Source organism: Boleophthalmus pectinirostris, unplaced genomic scaffold (genome assembly GCF_026225935.1).
Source record: "Boleophthalmus pectinirostris isolate CB_2022bp ecotype Guang Dong unplaced genomic scaffold, ASM2622593v1 HiC_scaffold_12, whole genome shotgun sequence".
Lineage (NCBI taxonomy): Eukaryota > Metazoa > Chordata > Actinopteri > Gobiiformes > Gobiidae > Boleophthalmus > Boleophthalmus pectinirostris.
The window spans coordinates 70,522-94,566 of record NW_026571018.1 but is presented as its reverse complement, the minus strand read 5'-3'; the positions used below and the strand labels follow the sequence as shown (position 1 = coordinate 94,566).

The following is a 24,045-nucleotide window of genomic DNA, read 5'->3' as shown; positions in this document are numbered from 1 at the left end:
GGCTTGTCCCTGTGTTATCAGCTCTCACACACTGATAAAAGTCCTGCCCAACACAACTCAGCCAAAACCTTCACCAACTTTCACTCAAAACAAACCATAAAAAACACACAACCAGTCAAAGCGTCAGACACACTTTTTCATTAATGTCTCTTTTTATTTCCATGATTATTTGCATTGTAGATTCTCACTTAAGACATCAAAACTATGAATGACAAATAACAAACTTAAATTTAGCCTTTCAAATAGCCTTTGCTTTGTTGACTGCTTTGCACTAGGGCCCAACCGATATGATACTGATAAAATAGGAGTTGGAGCTGCCAATAGCCGATATAATCGCCGATATATTTAGTGATGTAAAAATTCACTGTAAATCTTGAACTGTTAAAAAAAACTTAGGTTTGGCTCTAGTGTATTTTAAATTGGGTTTATTTAGGCAACATTTATTATTATTCTGCCTCTTTACATCATATTTACAGACAGTAGGTCAGCCTAATGGCATTTTTGCATCACATTCTAGCTACTAGAGATGGGTATTCCAGTTCTTTTTAGAGAACAGGCTCTTTTTGGCTCGGCTCACTAAAAGCAGCTGGCTCTTTCGGCTCCCAAGCGGCTCTTGAGATTGTTTTGTTGCAAGCAGGACTAAAGCAGGTTTAAAGCAACACTAAACCAAAACTGAACCAGGACTGAGTGTCGGGACTCGGTCTCTATCTCTCTCCGTCTCTCGAGCTCAAGATTAGTTCTGGTTTATTTATTTTATGCTGAACTACAGCCAAACATGCACATTTTTCTATCCTATGCACACGCACGTTTCTGAAAGTTTCACTTTGAGCCGCTGCTGCTGTTAAACTACCACGAGTTTACACGCGACATGAACAGAAAAAAGTGAGATAGAGAAAACACGGCTCCCAATAAGGAGCAGGCTCAAGTCGTTCACTTCAAAGAGCCGGCTCTACGAGTCACTTCGTTCGCGACCGACCCATCACTACTAGCTAGTAAAGAAATTACCGCTATTTAGCCTCTATTCACAGCTCATTTACATATCAATGCAGGTCCAGTAACTATAGTAAATATATGGCCAATATAGTCACTTTACAATAGACCAATAGAAAACAGTCTGTTTATGTGTGGGAGCTACAGCAGCTAATTGCTAACCAAAACTAGCTTCAAAGTCGACATATTTCCAACACTCCGTGCTCACACAGGCTCCTCCCACATCACAAGTCTGAATTAATAAATGTCCTTTTAATCCAGACTCAAACCGATTGTCTGTAAAAAGAATATAATCTCAGTGTTGGATCTATGTCTGTGGGTGTAAACAAACACACGTGAGGTAAGTGACGTGACTGGGGGTGTGTTCAGGGACAGTACGGACACACACTCAGACAAATGACTCCGCAGATAAATACTGATGCAGAGCCACATATTAGGACATTTATCTGCCTGTAAATTGGATTAAATGAACATAAGAGAGTCTAAGATTTATAACGAGGTATAACATGCCCACGTGAAATATCGGCCCATATCAGCAAACATATCGGCCGATCACTGATATGTTTCCAGTTGCCCATATCGATAACTGATATATCGGTTGGCTGATATATCGGTCGGGCTCTACTTTGCACCCACAGTAATTCTTGACCATGACAAGGCACAGCTGTAAAGTGAAAACCATTTCACGAGAATTCATGAAGCAAAAACTTTGAATGAAAGCATGTGTCCTTACTTTTGACTGGTTGTGTAGACAAACTGCAATTTCATTGACATTTATAGCAGATTAGACTTAAGTTTAAATAGGATTCAGTTCATGGTTCTTGTGTGATTAAAGCGCCTATGACAGGTTGGACGAATCATCACAATTAAGTGAACAATCCCTCAGTCGTCGAGGTAGAATCCGTGGTAAGGACAAACTGAATTTCTCCTTTGCCTGCCACAATTAAGATCATTATATTTAAGATTGTAAATATAGGGTCACATTTGTCTCATTAATATTCACAAATACACAGATGATGATCAACAAATAGTCATTGGTTTGTACTAGGGATGGGCATTCAATAAAATTTTCTTAATCGATCGTCGGGAGAATTAATGATTGATTATCAATTAATCATTAACGTTTTTATATTAAAATGATCATCATTATTATTACAATCTGCACTACTACTCTGCATAAATAAATTCAACTTTACGACATATAAACCGTAACCACTCTAGAGCCACATCAGCCCGTTTGACATTATAATGTGTTTAATTAAGTTTTGTTCAACTCTCACAGAAACGAAACTTAAAACCACATCGTTAATTTGCATAAACTAAGCGAAGAAAAAAAACAGCTCTTGTGTTGCTGATAAAAGACATGACTCAGTGGAATACAGGTTAGTGTGACCATATTTGTGCTTGTCAAATCCAGGACACCATACGGTGGGAGGTGGGGACTCGTCATCGACTTTGCACTACTCTCACCTGGCAACGCTTTTTCCCACTGGACACCAAAACACATGCGCTGCTTTGTACACTCTGCACATGGTCTCCCACTTGTCCCGACCGGAACGGAAAGCGTGGAATTTCTGGTACAAGTCATAGTTAAATACGCATTTGCGCTTCAGCATGTTGCAGACTGTCTGACTGTGTCTGCTCGCTCCTTCTGAGTGCTCAGAACTACATGTCCGGACCCGTTTGTCCCCGGACACGTACGTTTGGTCACACTACGCACAGCAACCTACATTCGGTTTGTCGATTAAAATGAACGTAATCGATGAAATTCTTAATGATCAATTATCAATTAAGCGACTAATCATGCCCTAGTTTGTACATGTGTTTTGATATCCACAAATGCATATTTAATATTTGTAACTTGTATTTTGTTGTTTACAAATGTGTATTTGTAAATATATCTCTTTTCACTTGCAAAAAATTATTTCATTTGTAAAACTAAAAATTCTATTTGTAAAATGTGATTCACATTTGTGGGTCACCAGTTCCAAGAATCCACCGATTACCGGTATGACGTCATTTTGAGACACTAAAACAGGACTAAACCAGAACCAACTGTCTGAACGACCCGGAGTTGTGCCCACGCAGACCGTCTGGTGACCGTGGGTGACGTCATAGCGGAAATTGGTGGATTCATGTAACTGGTGATCCACAAATGCGAATCACATTTGACAAATAGAATTTTTAGTTTAGAAATGAAGTTATTTTTTTGCAAATGAAAAGAGATATTTACAAATAAACATCTATTTGTAAATACCAAAATACAAGTTACAAAAATATTAAATTCGCATTTGTGGATATCAAAACACATATACAAACCAATGACTATTTGTAGATCACCATATGTGTATTTGTGAATATTAATGAGACAAATGTAACCCCAACAGTTTATAACAGTTTTCAGTCTTTATGTTAATTATTCTGGATGTTTAAAATGTGAACTCTGAAAATAATCAAATTTTCAAAACACAAAAATCACAAATATAATTATGATTGCAATGCTTTAGACAGAATATAACAGGGCATTTCGCAGCAGAAATTTAATTGAAAGCCATGGCTGTCAGTCTGATTTGCTAACTCTGATAATTCCCATTTAAATTTTGATTAAATTGTTTTTAATCTTGTAGTCCTACCATACATCGAGGCAAATGAAAAAAATCATGGTCAATTTAGCATGCAGCAAACATGTGACAAAGATTTGACATGAGTGAGACGTGATGCAGGGCTTAGGAATGTTAACAGGAGATGTAAATGGAGCGACACTGCTGGATATTTTTGCCAATGACCAATTTAGAGTTTGAACTGAAATTCTCTCAATTTTATCCTCAAAATATAATGTTTGTGAAATTTAAATGCATCTCATGTGTAAGCTAATGCCAGCTGTTACCATTACCTGAAATGTCAAACAATACAAAATGTGAATATTGTGTATATCGCCTATAATAGAAAAACATTTTAAAATCCTGAAGTAGTAGTAGGTAGTGGTAGTAGTAGGTAGTAATAGTAATAGTAATCAGTAAGTAGTAGTAATAATTAGTAGGTTGTAGTAGCAGTAGTTGTAGTATTAGCAGTAGGTGTAATAGAAGTAGTAGTAGTGTTGGCAAGTAGTAGTAGCGGCAGCAAGTAGTAGTAGTAGTAGCAAGTAGTAGTAGTAGTAGTAGTAGCAAGTAGTATTAGTAGTAGTAAGTAGTAGGTTGCAGTAGTAATTAGTAGTTTGTAGTAGTATTTAGTAGGTGGTGATAGTAGTAATAGTAGTAGTAGTAGCAAGTAGAGGTGGTAGTAGTAGTAGTAGGTAGTTGTAGTTGTAGTAGGAGTAGTAGTAGTAGTAGAAGGTAGTAGTTAGTAGTAGATGACTGCACTGCATGTTAAAGTCCATTCATTTTTTGTGTATCTAATTTGGATACTAGTTTTAGTACATATCTACTGACATATGTATACCAGTATAACAGAGGGCAGTTTACATGTAGGATATAGAGCTCTCGCTGTTTGTGAGATACTTGTGCTTTTGCAGATCATGTGTTCTGCCATTCGTCGTGTCCGCGTGTTTACCATTAGAATTTCACTATCATTTCACTATAGTAACAGTCTGGAACATTTTTGCTGCAGATTTGAAATTTGAACTTACAGCTGCTCTCCACGAGTCTCTGACCTGCCTGACAGAGGACGGGCTCGACACTGCCACCATCTGAACAAAGGAGGAACAGCAGTTTAGACAACACCACAATGAGATGGACAGACTAGAGTGGACACAACAACATGAAGAGAGGAGAGAGAGACTGAAGGTGAGGACAGAAAATATATTACAATTTATGGTTTAATAGTACAATTAAGCTCAGGTTTAAAAGCCCTCTTGAAGCCCTTAATCTAAGAATCTTAAGAATGCATTTCCCCACGCATTTCAGAACATGTTTGTAGAGGTCTAAACCACAGGAATAGCAGCTTTTACACAGAATTAGTAGTAGAATTTTGAACCTATTACCCCCAGTTCATGGGTGAAGGCTCAACCCACTGCTGCTGTTCTTCACATTTAACATTTTATAGTAACTTAAGATCATATGGATTTGAACAAAATGTATTATTACAAATTATATAAGCAGCTCTTGAGATTAAAATATGTCTGCTGTGCAATTCTCTGCATCCAAGTGTTTTATTGTTTGATATTCAGGAAGTGTGGGTTAGCATGCTAGTTGCTGTTAGTGTTACTGTCATGATTAAAAACTCCTCTCTGGGACTTGTGTAAAGTGCTTATAAACACATCTTGGTGAATAATTAGGATGGTCTGAATGCATAAGGTAAGTGAGGAACTTTGGACCACACTGTTTAAAACAAACTAGTGCAGTTTTTCCTCCTTTTAAGACTGTAAAAATCAGGTAGAGCACTTTTACATTTGGGCCCATACTCTTCTTTCCCTTAATTTGCTATTAATAGTTTTAAGTGTTACATAATGGCTCCTCTATTTATAGGTGCAGACACGTCAACATAAAAAATGCAATTATTCACATATAACTCATATAATTCATACATATAACACTCTCACTCCGATTTCTAACAACAACTAGCATGCTAAGGTACACATCCTGATTAATGGACAATATAGCACTTTATAACTAGATGCAGATGGCACACAGTACTTACTCTGACCTTAAGAGCTTAAGAACTACTTATTATGAATGAGCAAGAGATAAAAATTGTGAAAACCAAAAAAATGCAGTGCTCTATAGTTCACACATACCCCCATCTCCCTCATTGCTACGTGACAGTGGCCCTGGTCTATAAATACCTCCAGCTCTGCTCTAGGATCCAGGGGAGCATTTATCTACGGGGATCCCTAAAAGGACATCCCTCCCCAGGCTTGGCCCACTTCTTGTGCCCCCCCTCCACCTGGAGCCCGGATCTATTCCTGTGCCCATGACGTGACACACATTTCAGGCTAAACTCAGGAGGTGACAGGGGTCAGGTTCAGAGGTGGCTGTGGGTTAACCTTTAAGATAAATGCTATGTGCAAGCAGAGGTGGTAGTATATTAGTATGGTGGGTAGTATATTATATTATATTATATATATGAATCGAAAATGACTTTAAAGAGGGGGTATTATGCAAAAGTGACTTCCTGGAGCTTTCTACCATGTTATAATGTTCCCTCACCAAAAATAAACCTTAAGTGTATGGGGTGTGTATCAGTACGATTCTGTCCAATGCTCAGCCCGCAAACCTGAATTACCCATGCTCCCACATGATAATATGCAATAAATACACAAAAGCATGATACAGAACCATACATTACACATTCACTGTACATCATATCAGGTTTGTGGTTTCATAGCAGGATGCACACTGACAGGTGAGTGACTTAGAGAGAGTACCGTTACACTGTGCAACATATTACTCAAATGGCAGTAAAAGTATGGAGTCTGAAAACTATCTTGAAGTTTAACTGTATTAAAAAGGTATTCTCAAGTGAAAGTACTTAAGGAAATAGTGAAATAGACTTTTGTGCCAACCCTACTACTTGGTAATTGAAAACATTGACACAGCAGCACACTTTTTGAAATAGCAGAGTTGAGGGGGGCAGGGCACGGAGATGAAGGGGGTGGGGCTGTAATGTGACACAAATGAAATGTAAACGCAGCAGACTAACAACTGTGTAGATGAAGGTTGCCAGATTCAGAGAAACAAGTAACTAAGACTTTGAAAAAACTTTCCCGACAAGCATCACCAAAATAAGCCCAAAAAAGAAGCCACTAGTTAAACGCTGACCATTAACGCTGACCACAATTTACAAGCACAGTGTACACACAGGAGTTGCTTTTATTATTAACAGTGCGGACAATCTACACCAGCCACGTCATGTGCGTCCAAGAGGCATCATTACGCAACATGACACTCTAATTAGGCTGGGGTTCTAATTTTTCAGCATCACCAGAGAGAAGACAGGAAATAAGTACGTGGTATGAAAATAAAATGTCCGATACCCTTTCAAAATATGGTCTCCAAAAGTACTATTACTCCTACTCCAGGAGCTCGGGGAATGACTCATGATGGACTACGGAAAGTTTACACCCGCGAATATAAAACACATTGTGAGTTTCACACTCACGATGTGAAACAGCAACTCTACAAGAACAACAACTTCTGAAGGGAACGGAGCGTGGGGTGATGAAAGCAAAACTTGGACTAATCCCGCGAAATGCGGAAGTACAGTCCCTGACAAAAGTCTTGTCGCTTATCCATTTTGTAGAAACAAAAGCTTATAACCTGACTTTAAATTAATCAACTGGCTTTAGAAATGTCTCATATGAAAGCTAAAACCCTCCCAAATTATGCTCAATAAACTAAAATAAATTTGCTTCATTGAAGAAAGATTGATCATTCAATGAACACAGAAAGGTCAGATTTTGGCAAGACAAAAGTCTTGTCGCCTTGTCATATGATGCACCCAATCCTAGATTACAGCCTCACCTGTGATCAGTTACTGATCAATCAATTAGTGGGTGTGTATAAAAAGAACCCCAGCACACCAGACCTTCACATCAACTGCAACTTGCCGGGTTCCCCAGAGGAACAGAGGTACCACGTATATCGCGCTGACCCTGTCTGGGTCTACAGGATGTCTTCTGGGTCCGGACTCGGACAGCGGTCCACCAGTTAGTGACTCTGATGCAGTGCCACGGCCCTTGCGGCCCACTGGTGCAAAACTGAAAGTTTTTTGCGGCCCTCTAGGTGGCCCAAACTTGGGCCGTGGCCAATGGTTAAGAATCACTGCCCTAGGTGATCACGCAATGTAGAGACCACTGGGACTTCCAGGTGCCACAGGGGGGGCGCCAGTGGCAAAAACTGCCATTGTGTCCTTAGGCAAAACACTTCACCCACATTGCATAGTATGAAAGTGGTGTGTGCATGAATGATGGTGGTGGTCAGAGGGGCTGATGACTTGCAGCCTTGTTTCCTTCAGTCTGCCCCAGGGCAGCTGTAGCTACAATGGTATCTTAGGCACCACTGTCTCGTGGTAAGTGGAGTGTTGAGTGAATGAATAATGAACTTTAAAGTGCTTTGGGTATCTTGAAAGGTGCTATATAAATGCAATGATTAATTAAATTAATTAATTAATTAATAATTTATCACGTAGGATAATGCCAGAAATATGCTCAGAAAGCCACAACTCTCAGCTTTTCAATGAAAAAAATTTAATTTCAATCTTTTGGTTACGTGAGGTTAAATTAAAAATATTCCTAGGTATCCTATACTGTACTGGCACTCTGGGAGGGTTTGATAAGCCATGTTATAATGTTGTTACCTCCTCAAAAACATACCTGGAGATGTGTTTCGTTTCTTTCATTATTAGTCTGCATTATTAGTCTGTTTATATGTCAAAGCTCACAATTCTCTGCTTCACCTTGTGATGTCATAACAGTTCTTTTTATTTTTAGTTCAGAGATTGGCAATTCTGGAACTAAAATTAACCAGATATTCTTGTGAAGGTGTAAAGTTTAAAAACACAGTGGAGCACGTCCTATATTACCACATGACATCACAAGGTGGAACAGAGTGTTTTCTGTTTGAGAAAAGAAGTCAGCCTAAATATACAGGATCTGTGTGACAAAACAACTCCAGGTCTGTTTGTGATGAGGAAACTACATTATAACGGGGACCGACCGCTCAGATTTGGATTTTGTTGTGGCCGATATGATACCGATAAAATGGGAGTTGGAGCTGCTGATAGCCGATATAATCGCCGATATATCTTGTGATGTAAAAATTCACTGTAGGTTTGGCTCGAGTGGATTTTAAATTGGGTTTATTTCGGCAACATTTATTGTTCTTCTGTCTCTTTACCTCATATTTACAGACAGTAGGTCGGTCTAATGGCATTTTTGCATCACATTCTAGCTACTAGTGATGGGTATTCCAGCTCCCAAGCGACAGGTTGTTGCGTTGCAAGCAGGGCTAAACCAGAACTGAACCAGGTCTAAACCAGGACTGAAAAAGGACTAAACTAGAATTGAACCAGGACTGAGTTTCGGGACTCTGGAGCTACAGCAGCTAATCGCTAACCAATGAGAAAGAAGCAAAACTAGCTTAAGAGTCGACATATTTCCAACACTCAGCGCTCACACAGGCTCCTCCTCACGTCACAAGTTTGCACTAATAAATGTCCTTTTAATCCAGACTCAAACCGATGGTCTGTAAAAAGAATATAATCTAAGTGTTGCACACATGGATCTGTGTCTGCGGGTGTAAACAAAAGCACGTGAGAGATGTGACTCTGGGGGTGTGTTCAGGGACAGTATGGACACACACAGACAAATATTAGGACATTTATCTGTCTGTAAATTGGATTAAATGAACATAATGTATAGTCTAAACTTTATAACGAGGTATAACATGCCCACATGAATTATCTGCAAGATTTTCGGCAATATCGGCTGATCGCCGATATGGGTCCAGTTGCACATATCGGCCAATAATACCGGCCAACCGATATATCAGTTGGGCCATAACAGGGATCGTAATCAGCATAATATGGGACCTTTAATCCATGGAACATTATGTAAAAATGCTTGAAAATTAAAAAAGGTTGTCCCCATTTTCTTCCAAATCGTACTATAGAGGATTTGCACCGTCACGTGACCCCGTAGCAATGGTAACTACGCCGCCATGACACCGGGCACGCTATGCCATTCACTTAAGTAACATCGGAGCAGGTTTTATTGTGTGTTTGGCTGTTCTAGTTGCTCTGAAAGGGATGAAATGATTCGTTTTTTCAATGTTCCTCTGGAAATTACTCATCAGGGATCACAAACAAGGGAATTATCGAAAAAAAGACGGGAATTATGGCTAGCAAACATAAACCGCGAAGAGATTTCTAATGGTACTATCAAGTCACCCGAAGTTTGCTTGCGTCACTTTCATCAAGGTATTTGCTATTTAAATTGTTTCATAGCTTATTTAATGAAAGAACCACATTTATTGAACTAAAATTTCATTCATTTATCCAGGAAAACCCGCACCAGTCTATGATCCAGCGACCCCAGATTGGGCTCCTACTATCAATATGGGGCACGAGTCGAAGAGTCTGTGACCCGAACTGCGAAACAATCGGCCGTGAAAAGATACTCGCGAACGTTAGAGAGATCTGCTCGTAAAAAGCGATTAATTGTAGAAGACTTAGTTGTGGATAAGCAAGGCAACAAAGAAAACATCGGTCCTACGGCGAGTGACATGTTTATATGCGAGTTGGAAGATACGGTTTCTACTGCTACTCAGACTCCAAATGTGACGATGATTTTGACAGAAACACAAACAGAACTCTCTCTCAGTTCTCAGTTTTGTCAGAGTTCACGATAAGGAACTTCTGCCACAGATGTCGGCATCAACCACTTATAAGGGACTGAAGTGCACGATTTAGATTGTTTTATTCGTACTCCTGCTTCAACAGCAAACAGAATCACTTCTACATGAGAACATGTTCCTCCTAAGCCTGCCATACAATTGCAGTGGGCTGTTATTATCGTCCCTTCATTAGTTGCTGCGATCCAGGGCTTCAGAGGTGTCTCATTCAGTCGCTGAGAGTGGTTAACCTGCGCGAAAATAACATTAGATATTTTTTTTCGCGTGACATTACTGGTAGCTTTTCCTACATAAACATATCTGACCCACCCAGCAACAAAATACTGGTACACCTCTAGGCTTTTATAAGCCTTGATTTGCTCTTTGGTGTACCTACTAGTCGCAAATATCAAGTAGTTTGATATATCCGGAAATTCTTCTTCTGGCCATAATTCTGTCGAATCGGAGTAGAAACTAGTGGTCACATTATAAGGATCGATATTAGAGATTAATTTGAGCTTTTCCAAGTAGTTTTTCCGTTCATCTGAGGCTAGCGAGTCGAGATATTTCGGGAGAGATGGAACACGCTCGCTCTGTTTAGCAGCCATGCTTGATCTTGCGTGCCTGGTGTCATGGCGGCGTAGTTACCGTTGCTATGGGGTCACGTGACGATGCAAAGCCTCTATAGATGCCATTTTTCCTTTGGTTCCTGGTTGTGGAATAGAAAACCAATCGTCTCTGGTACACAGAATGAATGTTTCTGAATGTGTGCTTTAGCTCCTATGTAATTATAGCCACTAAAACATCCATTAACTTCTGTGCTATTCTGAAGACCATAGAGCTGTCAGTCAAACTCAATGCCCAATCAAATCAGAGATGATGTGAGATGCCTCCTGATTGGTCCGTTTAGCTTTAATCCAGGTAGTAAAAACACACGTTTTATATTATAATAATTATGCTGTTTAATTGAAGCCTTATGAACTTCCCACTGGATAAGTTTACATTTAAACCTCAAAAGTTGGTAATATTTGTGATTTATTTTAGCATAATATGATGGAAGTAAGAGGGTTTTACTCAACTTGATAAAAACAAAGGTTAACCAATAGAATTCTAGTTATTTCAATTAATAAAAGGAAAAAGCATTTACCTGAGTGTCTTTAGTTGCGATTTCTCCAGGGGTCGGCCAGCTGTTTGTGTCACCAAAATCTCCAACCTGGCAACAAATTATGGGGGAAAAAAATGACATAAATTTGTCAAAAGCCCAAAAATCAAACTACTTTCTACATTGTACAAAAAGACTATAGACTGGTGTACCAGATTTTTTCTTGTAAGACATTCTTTTTTTTTGTCTTTTTTTTTTTTTAAATGACACATGCAGGGGTAGTCCTGGGGGGAGGGGGTTGATTCTTGGACAGTGCGGGGCCTTTCTGTGTGGAGTTTGCATGTTCTCCCTATGCCTGTGCAGGTTTCCTCCAGGTGCTCTGGTTTCCCCTCCTACTAAAAACATGGCCAATAGTGTTCCATGTCAGGCCAGGACTCCGCGGAAAAAGAGATTCTTAATCTCAGTGGGATAGCAGTAGGGATGTAACTAGATACGATATATTTTCACGATATACCTCTCACGATACGATATTTATTGTGATATTTTCTGGAGGCTAACAAAACTGTTAATATGCCACTTCTTCCTCTTAAAATGCCTTGACAAGACTTAATCCAAATAACTAAGATTTAAAAGTGCTTATAAACAGTTATTTCTTCATCTAGTCTGCACTGAAATGGAACAAAGGATCACTGTCTACGTAGTTCCCTCTTCTTTTTTTTTTAGCTATTGCTGCACCATAACTATTAATTTAAGAGAAGACACTTGTAATTTGATATATCATGATGGTCCACAATATTATTGTGAGACTTTTGATGAAACAATATCACAATATTTCAATTACTGCTGAAGTTCTTTAGTTAAAGGTTGTATGGAGGATTTTTTGTTTTGTTTTTTTTGTTTCAAGTTGTCAATGATAGCATTATAGAGGTGCAGTAGCCTTGTAATTATGATGACCAAAAAAAAGAGAATAAAAATTCATCAACTCTGGACGTGGTGGGGCCAGCTAAACATTTGCCAATAGATAACGACATTGCCTCGTTATCTGTTAGCTGACAGGCTGTCAATCAATCTCCCTACGTTTCTAGCGTAACTGACTTGCCTGCGCGCCGCCGGTACGTGGTTTACGTACGCCTGTCACGCAGTCCACAGACGCAAGCCGCACAGACGCTGTTTACTCCACCAACGCAACAGTTCTTAGCGGCTTTTTTTAACCTATATCTTCCTCGCAGTTAGCACAAAGTTTGTTGCAATGGCAAACAAGAATCCAGGAGCAGTTAGCCGCAAAAGAAAGTCCGTTTTTGAGGTCGCTGAAAGAAGAAGACAAGGGGAAAAGCAGCGAAGCCAAACTAAGGTGATTCTTGAAGATTCATTCCAGCGATGGCGCAACTGAAGCAGACGCAGGGTCTAAAGACTGATGCACTGGTCGCCAAATTACTCCTGGACAGGTAACTTCTGCTTATTATGAAAACGTACTTTATTTCCAAGAGCTAGTCAAACGTTTTTCAGGACACGAAAGCGATATCCTATGTCTGAAAACGTAATTTTCAAGGCAAAGAAAGAGTCCGCTTGCTGCTGCGTGTTGTAGCTAGTTCATTCGCACTGAATCTCCGCGCACTCTTCTCTGCTCCCCTTTCCTGCTCCTGTCCCCGCTGCCCGTTCCGCTCTTCCCCCTGCTCCTCACTTCTCCGGGCACGGAATCTCCGCGCACCGCTCCCCTCTCCTCTCTCCTCTCTCCCTGCTCCGCTCTTCTCCCTGCTCCTCACTTCTCGTCCGCGAACGAAATGTCCGCACACCCGCTCCCCCCGCTCCTCACTTCTCCGCCTTGCCTAACCAACACTGTAGTTAGTTGTTTACAAGTCATGTGCAGCTCACCGGCTGTAAACAAACCTGTTTCTGGCGTAAAGAGGAGGCGGGAGAAGGCATTTCTACGTAGGGAGCTGTAGGGGAGGGGGGGTGGTTTCACGCATGCGCAACATTTGAAAAAGGACAAACAGTCGCTGGATTTCTCGTTCCTTGGAAAATCCTCTATACAACCTTTAATCCACCCGGAATGATGGCAAGCACTGAATTAGTTTGCTTCACTTGTTTGACGGCATCTGCGAGATGGGCGAGCATGTAGGGTTACACGTTGCCATTCTGACATACCATCACTCCAACATTGACGTGTTATTGTCAGAGTAGCGGCATTTTCCATTTTTTTATCAAATCAATCTTTCTGTCCCAGTACGGCTCTAGTGCTGAATGCAGGTCGGTAGGCGCTGTTTGTTGGTAGGAGGAGCTCCTCCTATGCGGCCGCCTCTCGTGCTGTTAGAGCTTTACGCATGCTGCTCTGTTGGCACGAGAGGGGGCCGCATATGCCTGACCTCCCTGCAGGTGAGAGTGCGGTGCCAGGTTAACGAGTGCGTAAAGGTCTGCATCTTTTAAGTGCACACACCGCCTCTTTATAAACTTTTATGTGTTTGTAAGGGAACCACACATTTCTGTGTCCCTGTGTAAGCCGCTCTGTCCTCCATGATCAGGTAAAATTCCAATCCTTTAGTCCTTATTCATGAACATATCCAAATTCCTAAATCATTGATCCTTTTAATGGCGCTGTCTGACTGCGAGCCCGGCACCACTTCACTCTCACAACACGCTGAGCTTCACAGCGCATTCTCGTGCACCCTAGTCTTTAGCGACACATAATGAATGTCTACTGCTCCTGTCCATTCACAAAAATGTCCAAATTGTCTCACAATCCAGTTTTTCATAGTTTCTCTACTTGGCCGTATCATTGCACCTTGAGCCGAGTGTGTCACCGCGCGCCTCCATCTGCAGTGACAGGTAACGCCCCGTAACCTCATCATGAAAGTTCCAAATTTGTAGCCACACTGCTCGGCTGCATTCGCAGTCCCAGGGCCTTTACACACAGTGGTGCGCCTTCAACAACTGGATAAGATAAGAGCATTCTAAATATAACTCTGGCGCACGATCCCAGGGTTGACGGCTGGGAATCTACTTTACACAACTCAGTTTCTGGAGTTTGGGATGACGAGCGCAGAATGACTTGTCCGTCCTTGGCATATTGCCAACTATACAACCAGATTCATTGTTAGAGAAAGCATGTTTAAATTATATTTAGAATGCTTTTATCTAGGGGTGTCAAATTATCACGTTAATTGCGATTAATTAATTACAGTCATATTTAGCACATTATGTTTTTTAATCACATTAATCTCATTTTTAATCTCTAACTTTACTGTTTCTGTATGCGAGTTGCCTTATTATAAAATCTGTTTATGTGTTGTTGGGACAACAAGACAAAAAAACACAAAAAACACATTTATTTTTTTATTTCGGTAATTCCACTCATTGCCGGAAACCCACACAGAACGCGCGCAGTAAGAGCGATGTAAACCTCATGTTAATGTTGGCGATGTCAGGCACAATGGACGAGGTGGAAGAGCCAGTAGAACAGAGGCAGCAGTGCACAGGTAAATTTGTGTCTTGGAAATTCTTCTCCCGACGTGAGATAAAAGAAAATAACAAATATAAAATCGCCTACAAGTTAAATGTCAAACCGGAGCTACTGGTGAAAACAAACTGCATAAGCTCATGAAATCTGCACTACTGTCCTATAGTGACCTGCGATATGAGGGGACACGCATACAAACACACACAAACACATCTCCTTCCGTAGCTACTGCGCGTACACTAGAGCCCGACCGATATGGATTTTGTTGTAGCCGATATGAAACCGATATAATGTTAGTTGGAGCTGCCGATAGCCGATATAATCACCGATATATTTAGTGATGTAAAAATTCACTGTAAATCTTGAATTGATTAAAAAACTTAGGTTTGGCTCTAGTGGATTCTAAATTGGGTTTATTTAGGCAACATTTATTGTTCTTTTGACTCTTTACATCATATTTACATACAGTAGATTGGCCTAATGGCATTTTTGCATCACATTCTAGCTACTAGTGATGGGTATTCCAGTTTTTTTTTTTTTTTGGAGAACCGGCTCTTTTGGCTCGGCTCACTAAAGCAGCTGGCTCTTTCGGCTCCCAAGCGACTCTTGAGATTGTTTTGTTGCAAGCAGGACTAAACCAGAACTGAACCAGGACTGAGTGTCGGGACTCGGTTTCTATCTCTCTCCTGCACTCAAGCCCAAGATTAGTCCTGGTTTATTAATTTTATGCTGAACTGCAGCCAAATATGCAATTTTTTTTTATCCTATGCACACGCAGATTTCTGAAAGTTTCGTTTTCAGCCGCTGCTGCTGTCAAACTACGGGTCTACATGCGGCATGAAGAGAAAAAGCGAGAAAAAGAGAAAACACGGCTCCCAATAAGAAGCAGGCTCCTGTTGTTCGCTTCAAAGACCCGGCTCTAAGAGCCGCTTCGATCGTGACCGACCCATAACTCCTACCTAGTAAACTATCACTATTAGCCTTTAGCCGTAAATGCTGCGCACCGCGGTAGTTAATTATATGCATAAATGTGGATCATTCACACATCTATTCACAGCTCATTTACTCACACAGGCTCCTCCTCACATCACAAGTCTGCACTAATAAATGTCCTTTTAATCCAGACTCAAACCGATTGTCCGAAAAAGAATATAATCTCAATGTTGCGCACGGTTGCGGGTGTAAACAAACACACGCAAGTGAAATGACGTCACTCTGGTGGTGTGTTTAGGGACAGTACGGACACAGACAAATTACGCCGCAGATAAATACTCACGCGGAGCCACATATTAGGACATTTATCTGTCTGTAAATTGGATTAAATGAACATAATGTAGAGAGTCTAAGCTTTATAACGAGGTATAACATGCCCACGTGAAATATCGGCACATATCAGCAAGCATATCGGCCGATAGCCGATATGTCTCCAGGTGCCCATTTTGGCCGATAATATCGGCCAGCCGATATATCGGTCGGGCTCTAGCGTACACCGCCGTCCTCCCATGCCCCGCGTGTGGACCGTGTTTTCTCGCGTACACTGCGTAGACCGCGCTTCCTCCTGTGCGCCTCTAAACCAGAACTAACACCAAGACTAAAACCAGGACTAACCCAGTCCAGGGCTAAACCTGGACTAAAGTAGGATTAAAGAAGGTCCAAGCCAGGACTAAAATCAGGACTAAAACCAATTATCTCATATATAAAGCATTTCTCTATCAATAATATTTTTAATATGGTTAAGGAAAGACTGATCTTTTCATTGTCTTTAAGCAGATAAAACATCTTATTGTCTTGTTGTTCCTAGTCTTTGCTACTTTACAGCAAACAGTTGTTTATTCATGGTGACTTGGGCTCAACAGACAATTTGAAGAGAACAAACAAGAATTTTCAGGATGTGGTTGGTACATCCATGTAGTTTTAAAAAGCATGACAATATCAAGTAATCCAAAGTATTCAGATTATGTTAATCACTTTAAGTAATTTAATGGATTACGTTACAAACTACATTTTGGGATATGTAATCTGTAGGGGAATAAATTTCACCTTCCCAACACTGCAGATTAGTAATAGTAATAATAATGATGATACTGTGGAATGTAAGTGACTGCAACTGTTGAAGTTTGTTAAACAATAAACTACTTTATAAAGTCACTTTTTGTTGTTCTATATCAGTCTTTTGATCCATCACAATAATGTAATAATGAATTTAAATGAAAATTCCTCAAATTGAAGCTTTTCTCAGCAATTTTTATAAGAGATTAAAAAGATTAATTAGATTAATTAATTACAGATCATAATTAATTAATCTCTAAATTTTTTTAATCGCTTGACAGCACTACTTTTATCTTATGCAGTTGTTGAAGGCGCACCACTGTAGGTCCTGGTACTGCGAGTGCAGCCGAGCAGCGTGGCTAGAAGGGACAGATGCGTAAGAATTTGCAACTTTCATGAATGAAGAGGTTACGGGCGTTACCTGTCACTGCAGATGGAGGCGCGTGGTGACGCACACTTGGCTCAAAGCGCAATGATACGGCCAAGGAGACAAACTACGAAAAACTGGATTATGTGACAATTTGGACATTTTTGTGAATGGACAGGAGCAGTAGACATTCATTACCTGTCACCAAAGACTAGGGCGCATGAGAATGCGCTGTGAAGCTCAGCATGTTGCGAGAATGAAGCAGTGCCGAGCTCGCAGTCAGATAGGGGCACTAAAAGGATCAATGATTTAGGAATTTGGATATTTTCATGAATATGGGCTAAAGGATTGGAATTTTACCTGATCATGGAAGAGCCTTACATAGGGACACAGAAATGCCTGGGTCCCTTATAAACTCATAAAAGTTTATAAAGAGGCGGCTGCAGAGCTGCTTTTTCTTGTGCGCGCACTTAAAGATGCGGACTTTTACGCACTCATTAACCTGGCATCTCCACCGCTCTCACCTGCAGGGAGGTCAGAGCAGCGTGCGTAAAGCTCTGCTCTAAATACCCTGCTATATGGGATCACGGTTCTCTCTCTCCTCTCTCTCGTCCAAGATCCAAGATAGTCCTGGAGTGGTCCTGGTTCATCTTGTCAGAATGGGGGCATCAAAAAGTGTCAGAATAGGGGTTGCCGCTCTGCATGGAGTAAGTTGTACTATAACACTCAAATAAATTCATATATAAGGTGCTCTGGATTAAGGTGCGCAGTCATTTTTGGATGAAATTAAAGGCTTTAAGCGCGCCCTATAGTACGGAAAATACGGTAGTAAAAATTATCTTGTGAGATTTTTTCCTCATGATTTTACGTTCGGATCGAAAAAATACTGGCGAGTTACATTTTTTGAGAATGTGTAGTGTAGGGAAATTTTAAAACAAGATCTTATGATTGTCTGTGCCCTAAAAACTGCCTGAACTGAACCAATACTGGAATGGGGAAAAAGCTTTTGGTTGTTTTGCTTTCCAAAAATAGAAGACTTTTCAAGGACGTGCAAAACTGGATACACTGGTGCCATTGGTGCATTTGAGTAGTCTGATGATAAACGTTTATAATCTCACCTGCTCCTGTTTTTAATGTTTTATATGGATTAATATACTCATTTGTTTGGTTTGGTGTGCTTGCATTGCCTAAACAGGGAGCTCAAGAAAAAATCCGGGACTCTCACTGGGCTATCCCTATATAAATAGAGAAATGTAAACTATAGCACACAAAAATGAGAAAAACTTAAACCCACGCAAGTGTGGGGGTGGAGTTCTAAACAGGAGGTGTGTATGCCTAAATATCAGGTGGAGTGGAGCAGACTGAGGGCGTGGTGTGGCGCATTCAGTGAATTGCCAGAATCGTAAAAATAAGTATCAAACAAGTCCACTGAAAAACAACATGTAACATGCTCAAGGCTTCTTTTATTTGGAAATATATTAGGATGATAAATGCTTAACATCCATAACATGTTGGTGTGCTGTGCGGGAGTCGTCCAGTTGCCCTCCCGCAGCAGAGCACAGCCCCTCACCCGCTCCCTGTATCGGCTCAGCTCTGCTCTATAGTTTGGTTTGATCTGTACAGCAATGTCCTAAAGTGTGTTTTCTTACTCTATCTGTGGTCCTATTGCTGTGATGACTCTGCGTGCGCATTCACTGACAGCTCAAGTCTGTGAGAGCGGAGCAGACGCACGTATCATATGTGTGCACAAAACGGTAACAGCAGAAACATTTATATTAGGGCCCGACCGATACATCGGTTGGCCATGTCCTGGGCATATTATACCTTGTTATAAATCTTAGACTCTCTACATTATGTTCATTTAATCCAATTTACAGACAGATAAATGTCCTAATATGTGGCTCCACATCAGTTTTTATCTGTGGAGTCATTTGTCTGTGTGTGTCCGTACTGTCCCTGAACACACCACAGAGTCACGTCACTCATGTGCACTTGTTTACACCCGCAGACATAGATCCACGTGCAACACTTAGATTATATTCTTATTACAGACAATCTGTTTGAGTCTGGATTAAAAGGACATTTATTAGTGCAGACTTGTGATGTGAGAAGGAGCCCGTGTGAGCGCCGAGTGTTGGAAATGTGTCAATTTTGAAGCTAGTTTTGGTTAGCGATTAGCTGCTGTAGCTCCCGCACATAAACAGACTGTTTTCTATTGGTCTATTGTAAAGTGACAATATTGGCCGTAAATACACCATTCACAATAAGTTAGGGATATTATTTACAAGGGTGCATTTCATATTTGGTCTGAATTTTAATGAAATAAGTAAAAGTTCCCTTTGCTATTACTAATAATGAATGAGAAGAAACACCATTTTCATTAGTTTAATATTTATTACCCCAAAGATTTAGACAATAACAAGGATAGCCCCCAGTAACAAAAATTAACAATGGCAGTAGCAGGTGTTTCCACCATTTGCCGCAATGACAGCTTGACAGCGACGTCTCATGCTGAGCCTCATGATGTTGTTCTGAGGCAATGCGTTCCACTCTTCCACAAGTGCTACACGCAGTTTTGCCAGGTCATGTGGGGGTGGGGTACGATCATCCAGTCTGTTTCAGCTGCTCCCAGATGTGCTCTATGGGGTTCAGGTCAGGGTCAGTACTGGCCATACCATATGAGGCACTCCGACTTCCTGAAGTTGAGCTGTGACAATTCTGGCACGATGTGGTAGAGCATTATCATCCATGAACAGAAAGCTGGAGGTGTGCTGGTGGAATGGGGGAATGATGATGGGTTCTGTGATGTCTCTGAGGTAAGAACGTGCAGTGACTGAGCCATCGACAATAACCAAATCTGTTTTGCGCTGACTGGTGATGCCTGCCCAGACTGTTGCACCTCCTCCACCACAGTGAACCCTGGGGACCATTTTGACCTCAGCATATCGCTCACCTCGCCTTCTTCAGCAACGCTGACTGCTGCAGGTCCAGGTCACATGGTCTTGTGCCCACTGCAAACGTTCATGGCGGTGTCTTGGTGTCAGTGGAGTCACCTGCAACGGTTGTCTAACATTCAAGCCAAAGCGGTGGAGTCAATTGCAAATGGTTTGTCTGGAAACCCTAGTAGCCCTCACATCTCATAAACGGGCCTGCAGCTGTGTCAGATGCATAACGATGTCTGAGCGCATAGGTCCTTAGGTACTGGTCATCATTGCGGTCTGTCACTCATGGGGCTCCACTCCTGGGTCTGTCACCAACTCTGCCAGTAGTTCTAAGTCTTGATGCAAGTCTGCCGATAACACTTTGAAACACACCAAGTTCACAAGCAACATCTGACTGCCTGCCACGGACCTGAAGGCGTGCTATGGCTAACTGGCGCTGCTTGGTAGTTTGACAGCAGGCAGCGGCTGAAAACGAAACTTTCAGAAATATGCGTGTGCATGTTTGGCTGTAGTTCAGTTCTCTAAAAAGAACTGGAATACCCATCACTAGTAGCTAGAATGTGATGCAAAAATGCCATTAGGCTGACCTACTCTCTGTAAATATGATGAAAAGAGGCAGAATAACAATAAATGTTGCCTAAATAAACCCAATTTAAAATCCACTAGAGATAAACCTAAGTTTTTTAAACAATTCAAGATTTACAGTGAATTTTTACATCACTAAATATATCGGCGATTATATTGGCTATCGGCAGCTTCAACTCCTATTTTATCAGTATCATATCAGCCGCAGCAAAATCCATATCGGTCGGGGCCTAATTTATATGACTATAAACGCATTCCATAATCTGCGTGACATCTATCTGTGTGGGACCAAATGCAGTGGACACCTGAGAGACGAGAATGTGAGGGGTCAGCAGCAGCAGAGGTGGACACCTGTACCTGAGGTGAGTCTGTGGGAGTGGACTGCGAGACAGATGGGAGAGGGAGTGAGAAAGCAGCGGGTCTGCTGTGGGATGAGAGTTCATGAGCTAGACACTGGTCTTAAACGAACGCAGAGGAAACTAGAAGAGGTTGATGTGTGCCCGCGTGCACGGGCTTACAGCGATGCGTGTGCATAAGAGGGCCACACACACGCGCGGAGCATTCGGAACACAAACACAGTCAGTTCTGTCATGGCCCAGACTGGGGGCAAGATACAGTCCCTGGTCTTATAGTCAACTAAAGACATCGAGTATATGACAAAAGGAGGCGTAGCAAAAGCTCTCAAAACTATCACATATTTGTATGCATTTGACCCAAACTGCACTCACAAGACTATGCCTTGGAGGGGGAGTTCGTGCAAAAATCTTAAAAGAAGAACTAGGAAAAAATGAATTTGTATAAAAAGATTAAATGTGTGAATCATGAGTTTAATCTGCATTTTTACAAAGAAATACCAAAAAGTACCAAATCTTCAGCTACCTCCCTAACTTTCTGCTGTTGTCCCATTGAAATCCTTATAACCTAGAGTATCTTTTTCAATAGTAGGTTTAATGTGGATTACTAGTAACTGATTATGGATACTACTCGACAAACTCAGGTGTTAAAAGTGCGCACGCTCACCTTTCCTCCCCGCCTGGTTTTGGGTGGGTTTCCGGCTCTCACCACTTTGGCTGGGCCAGTTGATTCTGTGAAAACAAAGAGAAAAGATGACATTAAATCAAAAGAACTGGGTTTGAACAAAAAACACCCCTGGAAATATTTACTTCAAAGACTTTTGTTGTGAAAAAACAGAAGCAAAGGAGAACTTAAACAATGACTCTTAAGCGCTTCTCTGATGGTTCTTATCCTCTGCCTTTCAAACTGGATTCAAGTCTGTTAAAATTTACAAATTTCATGATAATTGTCAAGAGGAGACTATAACTTGAACTTTGAGCAAATCCAAGAATTCCATGCATTTCAGAATATGCATGCTTTTGCATAGAATAAGACCTTAAAGAGACACAGGGAGGGTGACTGCATCTGACATACAAGGACATTTCAGAACATGGTTATAGAGGTCTAAACACAACTGCAACCATTCAAATTGCAGCCCTAATTTTGTATGTCTCAGCCTTGAAATTATATCTTTAAAAAAATATTCTTAAAATATCTGTAAAGGTGTACACCACTGAAAACCAAAATAGCCCAGGCACAAGTACATACTGTGTTTGAGACAGACACAAAACCAATTAACCTTAGCCTGACCTTTGAAGCTGCAGGATCCAATCAGAATGTTCGCCAGGGCGAGCCAGCCTCAAAACCAGAAGGGAGGTCACACAAACCAAAACACAGATGGTGCAAGCAGTTTGACTGTCATGCAGAAGATCTTAGTCCATATTTTTGATGACAGGTTCATAAATGTTTCAGGTTGGGACAAATTCAAATAGTGAATTAGTGTTAGGAATGATACAACACAAAATACAATAATGGTAATTTCCCGATATGGGAACACCGTATGTCACCATGTCTCACAATATTTTCACGATATGCATCTCACGGTATGATATTTATTGCAGTATTCTGTGAAGGGTAACAAAACTGTGAATATGCTACTTTTTTGTCATATGCCAAACAATTAAGATTTAAAAGGTGTTATTTCAGTTATTTCATCATGTAGACTGGACTGAAACAAAGGATCATGATATATGGAGTTCTATCAGATTTTTTGCTGTTGCTGAACCATAACAAATAATTTAAGCAAATAAACTTTTAATTCAATATATTGTGATGACCCTTGGTGTTATTGTGAGGCTTTTGATGATACAATATCATGATATTTTGTTTATTGTTACATCTTCTACTTACACACCTTCACATTCATTGGGGGGGGGAGGCTATTTTTAAAAATCTAGTTTTGAGTTAATTTGAGTATTGTTTTGTTTACTACACTCTGTCATAGTTTTGATGAATTCAGTGAGTATCTACTGTGTAAATAATCATGGAAATAAAGATAAGACATCAGTGAAAGTTCAAATATCAAAAATCATTGAGTTAATTATTTGATCCTGAACAGTAAAAGACTAAGTTAACAAAGTACAGATAACTGGTATGAATTATAAATGTTGATTTAAAAAAATGCAGTTCTCATATACTGAATAATGTGTTGATATAGTAAGAATCAGGGCAGATCGTTCCTGTAAACTCATTTAAGCAGTGGGAGAATTTTGAGGCCATACTTCTTTGCCTTCCCTAATGTGAGTTTACAAAGGTGGTTTTCATGGCTCCTGCTATGTCACCGTTATCCAGCCTCCACCGCACATTCAGAGCAGAGACTGGCTTTGACTTTGTCAAACACTTTCTGTAAAAATAAAAATGGAGGATTTGCGTCTTCCACCCCCGCCCCCTGCCCCTCCCCGACTCTGCTACTGCTGACGGAGCATGAGCGAGCAGGTTTGTACAGTCAAAAATCAATGAGTTTAATGAAAAGGAGCACCGCAGCTTCAAAATGGTGAGGAGAGGTTTGAGGAGCCAAATGTTTCAAACGCATTACCTCATTTGATTTATAGACTCACTAGCTCACCGTCTCTAAACTAATGCTACCTGTTTTCATATGGAAATTAGTTTGGCATAATAAATAATAAAAACAATTAGGTAAATTGACATCTCCCTTTGTAAACATAGTACCTGTTGTCAGGGTCGCTCGTGATTCAATTCGATACACGGCCCACGATACTCATACACACTGTTTTAAGAACCAAATACATTTTAGCAACAATATTTCTTTGTTAAACCACTAATTGTGCAAAGTTTATATGAAATGCATCCATTTTAATCATGACAATAGTGTATAC

The 24,045-nt window shown here is 40.6% G+C and overlaps 1 protein-coding gene across 5 annotated transcripts in view; it reads right to left on the bottom strand.

The window, feature by feature from the left end:
* larp1 (La ribonucleoprotein 1, translational regulator) overlaps positions 1-24,045 on the bottom strand; it is a 91,283-nt gene that overhangs the window by 30,785 nt on the left and 36,453 nt on the right. For 3 of the 5 annotated variants that reach the window (XM_055148850.1, XM_055148851.1, XM_020928980.2), the window contains exons 2-4: positions 21,836-21,900; positions 11,464-11,529; positions 4,616-4,675 (exon numbers count right to left, since the gene is read on the bottom strand). In XM_055148850.1, the coding sequence (XP_055004825.1) occupies positions 4,616-4,675; positions 11,464-11,529; positions 21,836-21,900 (191 nt within the window). The remainder of the gene's footprint in view (positions 1-4,615; positions 4,676-11,463; positions 11,530-21,835; positions 21,901-24,045) is intronic. The other 2 variants (XM_055148852.1, XM_055148853.1) reach the window with 1 other exon arrangement.